Here is a 3,807-nt window from a genome sequence, read left to right as displayed (position 1 = left end):
AAGACCCTGTTCCTAAGGTAACCACTCTCCTTCAATGTTTTGTTGCAGTTTCTTTCCTCCAAGTACTAATCATTTTCCAGCCCGATAGTCCCCCCCTCCCCCAGATGTTTTTCAACAAATATTGACTTTTGTTGGAACTTCACTACCACCAGTTGTTCTACAAAGATAATATCTAAAAGAATTCATTACCGTCAGGCCCAAAAGGCCCACTCCAATCAGCATGCTAATGTCCTCTCATTCAGTTCCTGGGCATTTACCCACTGCCCAGTTACTGCTGGACCTGGCCAGACCGGTCCGAATTTCACTCCCCCCAACACCCACCCCACCCAAGCCTGTAGAGGGAAATGTGAACCTTCACTGCCATGTGTGACCCCCCCCCCCCAAACCCCACTGACTGGTTGTCTTACCATTGTGGTGCATTCTGGGATACCAGTTACGTTAGACAATATGACAAGATTAACTTCCTGAGGCATAATTAGAAGCATTACTCAGTGATGACAACTATGCTGCAAATGTATTGAACTAAACCTGAGGCGGTTTGAGGGTTAGTCCCTGCACTAGGGTCTCCAGTTTACTTCATTGTTCAGTTGTTGTTTCTGTGAAGAAGCAGAATAAATTCTGGGCAGTATGATGGCCACTGTCTGGGACCAGCTGATGCCTGCCACAGTGATCCTGCTACTTTCATGAAGGTGTTTGCTTTGTCATGCAAATCAAAGCCCCTTTTAGGAGTCTGGCGTCAATTGCACTGCTACAGGAACATGCTGCACAGACCCTGTGAGGAACTACACACCCCCTGAGGAGCTATATGGACCCTGAGGAGCTGCATGGACCCTGAGAGGAGCTGTACAGACCCTGTGAGGAGCTATATGGACCCTGAGGAGCTGCAAGGACCCTGAGGAGCTGCAAGGACCCTAAGGAGCTGCACTGACCCTGAGGAGCTGCAAGGACCCTAAGGAGCTGCACTGACCCTGAGGAGCTGCAAGGACCCTAAGGAGCTCGCTCAGCCTGTGGCTGCCTGCTCAGGTCCTCTGGACTAGGAGGACCTTTATAGAACTCACTGACCATTAGCCCAGTGAGCAGGGCCCATAGCGATGAGCCTCGATCTCACAGCTGAGAAGCCGTCTGGCCCTGGAGATGCCTGGCATGCTTGGGAGTTGGCTGCCGCCCTGTGTCTGGCCAACAGGGTCTGATCCGTGTGGAGTCCCCACCAAACGCTGGAGTGTTTGTGTGTGGCACTCCATGTGTGTGTCTGACCCACTCAGGATCCATGGAGCTATCAGGCATTTCAGGGGTAACAGACCAGGACAGCTGGAGCCACCAAGAAGACACACAAGGGGAACGGCGTGCGATAAAAAGCAACGTTTATTTCATAAAACAATTGATAATAAAAACAAAAAAAAATGTCATAATTCTATCATACAGCTGTTAGTTAGTAAGGTGAGGCTGATTACCCCCCCCCCCCCATCACCCCTATTGCCCCATGATGCTGCTACCTCTTCACAGATACTCCCCCCCCCACTTCACACCCTAACCACCCCCCAAAAACATTTGCCAGCTGCCATCTGTCTCCCCCCCGTCTCCTCTTCAAACTATTTAATTAATCTGTAGCACCTTCCTTGACTCACCCCCCCAGCAGCCAAACACCCCCCGGTCGACACCATTGAGCCAGAGCAGGTAAACAGTCAACAGTCACAAAACTAGCCAACTCTATGCATCTTTAGACAAGTGCTTAAAAAGAACAAAAAAAGCCAAGAGAAAGTATGAAAATACTGTACATTTCTTCTTTTCCAGTGTAATCAGAATATCGCCCCCACCCTCGTGTGGATCCCCCCACCACACCGGGAGTGGGAGTCCCACAGTCCTGTCAGAATGACCGCTCACCTCCGAAGGTGCATGAGGAAGCCAGCAGCTGCAGGGGCTCAGCCAGCTGGCACCCATTGCTGGTGGGGCCGGGGGGGCCGGGGTGACCCCCCCTTCACGCTAAGCTCTCCAAGTCCATCCCCCAGGGGAGGCTGTAGCGGGCTTTTTTAAAAAGAAACGTGTTGCTTGACCGATCGGCGCCACCCCCGGCTCAGTTTACGGCGACGCCAGCAACTTTTTCTTTGTCTCCAGTAACAAATTAAGACACTTTTTTCTCAGCAGGGTGTTCATCAGCTGGAGTCCACAAGAGAGCCGGAATGCGTGGCGGGGAACGCAGGCGCAGCTCGCGACTGCACCCCATGGCCGCAGTCCGCCGCCGTCACACCTTGGTAGCCAGAGACTGCACCTCGGACTTCTGCGTCTGGGCGCTAAGGGTGGAGGAGATGGAGCTCATGTGCCCATGCACAGCTTTCTTCAGGCTCAGCAGGCACAGGCACTGGGAGCGGAAGCGCAGGTCGAAGAAGGCGTAGAGGAAGGGGTTGAGGCAGCTGTTGACGTAGGCCAGGCAGGTGGCGTAGGGGTGTGCCAGCAGCAGGAAGCGCAGGAAGGCACAGCCACTGGGCGCCAGGTTCAGGTAGGACAGCGCATCCAGGCTCTTTAGCACATGGAAGGGCGTCCAGCAGATGGCAAACACCACCACCAGGGTGGTGATGATCTTGAGCAGACGCCGCTTCTTCTGGTCCTCTTTGCGCAGATTGTTGAAGTGCCGCGTGACGGTGAAGCCGATGAAGCAGTAAAAGACGGTCATCGCCAGGAAGGGCAACAGAAAGCCCAGCGCCGACGACGACAGGCTCAGCCCGGCAATCCACATGGGGTCGTGCAGTCGGTTCAGCGTCACCAGGCTGAAGTCCATGGCGCAGATGGTGCGGTTGGACTCACTCTCCTCCACAGTGGTGCGGAACAGCAGCGTAGGCACCGCCAGGATGCCCGACAGCAGCCAGATGCCGCCTAGGGAGGCCAGCATGGTGGCGCGGGAACGTAGGCGACCACTGGACAGCGAGTGCACGATGGCCAGGTATCGGTCAAAGCTGAGGCACGTCAGGCAGAAGATGCTGGCGTACATGTTTACCAGAACCACGTAGCTGCTGATCTTGCAGAGAGCCACACCAAAAGGCCAGTGATAGCCCAGGCCTGTGTAGACCGCCCACAGTGGCAGCGTGACCACAAAAGTGAGGTCAGCCAGGGCCAGGTTGCCGATGTAGACGTCGGCTGCCCGGCGCTTGAATTTGGACTTCCAGACAGTGACAATGACCACACCGTTGCCAGAGAGCCCCAGGATGAAGATGAGCATGTAGAGCACAGGGATGAGCGAATAGGAGGGCTCCCACTCAGCGTAATCACAGTCGCTGTTGTTGCCGTCGTAGTCGTCATAGGATATGTCCCCGTACTCAGCAGTGGGATCCATGTTAATTAAAAAATTTTCAAATCCAAACGCAGCTCCTTTATGTTCAGAAAGTCCCGTTTATATCGCCAGAATGAGCAGGACCAGGCAAGGCTAGATGAGCGCCAGTAGGAATGCCCTTAGCTAGAGAAAACAAGCGACACCAAGTGAGAGACTGTCTGCGCTGCTGAGCTGCCTGCCTTTTTAAACTCTCAGCCCTCCACACCCCTTTCCCCTCCCAGAACTAATCCCCCTCCCGCATCAATCAGCCCCTCTCACCCCCGCCCCGTCTCTGCTTACTTGGCCCCGTCGATCCCTTGCCCGCCCGGCTGGAGTCCCGCATCTTCCAAGCAGACCTACCGGCTCTTCTAATCACGCCAGTCAGGCTTCAAAGTACAGAAAAAGCTTACAAGCCTCGAGTTTAGTTTTTCTTGAAATACTTTATATAATCACGTATAACTTCACAATTGCAGGTGATATAACAGGATGCTTTACGTGAACATAAT

The 3,807-nt window shown here is 53.8% G+C and overlaps 1 protein-coding gene across 1 annotated transcript; it reads right to left on the bottom strand.

Moving 5' to 3' along the window:
* Positions 1–1,574: 1,574 nt before the first annotated feature.
* Positions 1,575–3,487, bottom strand: aplnra (apelin receptor a). Its single transcript, XM_049005245.1, has one exon. The coding sequence runs from the start codon at positions 3,323–3,325 to the stop codon at positions 2,240–2,242; it is 1,086 nt and encodes a 361-aa protein (XP_048861202.1). The 5' UTR covers positions 3,326–3,487; the 3' UTR covers positions 1,575–2,239.
* Between the last annotated feature and the right edge of the window lie 320 nt (positions 3,488–3,807).

The sequence above is a fragment of the Brienomyrus brachyistius genome, chromosome 2 (genome assembly GCF_023856365.1).
Source record: "Brienomyrus brachyistius isolate T26 chromosome 2, BBRACH_0.4, whole genome shotgun sequence".
Taxonomy (NCBI): Eukaryota; Metazoa; Chordata; class Actinopteri; order Osteoglossiformes; family Mormyridae; genus Brienomyrus; species Brienomyrus brachyistius.
Note: the sequence above shows the minus strand (reverse complement) of the source record. Positions and strands in the feature narration are given on the sequence as shown.

Excerpts from the sequence above, each read along its gene's own strand:
- aplnra (XM_049005245.1), bottom strand. The coding sequence starts at position 3,325 with ATGGATCCCACTGCTGAGTACGGGGACATATCCTATGACGACTACGAC.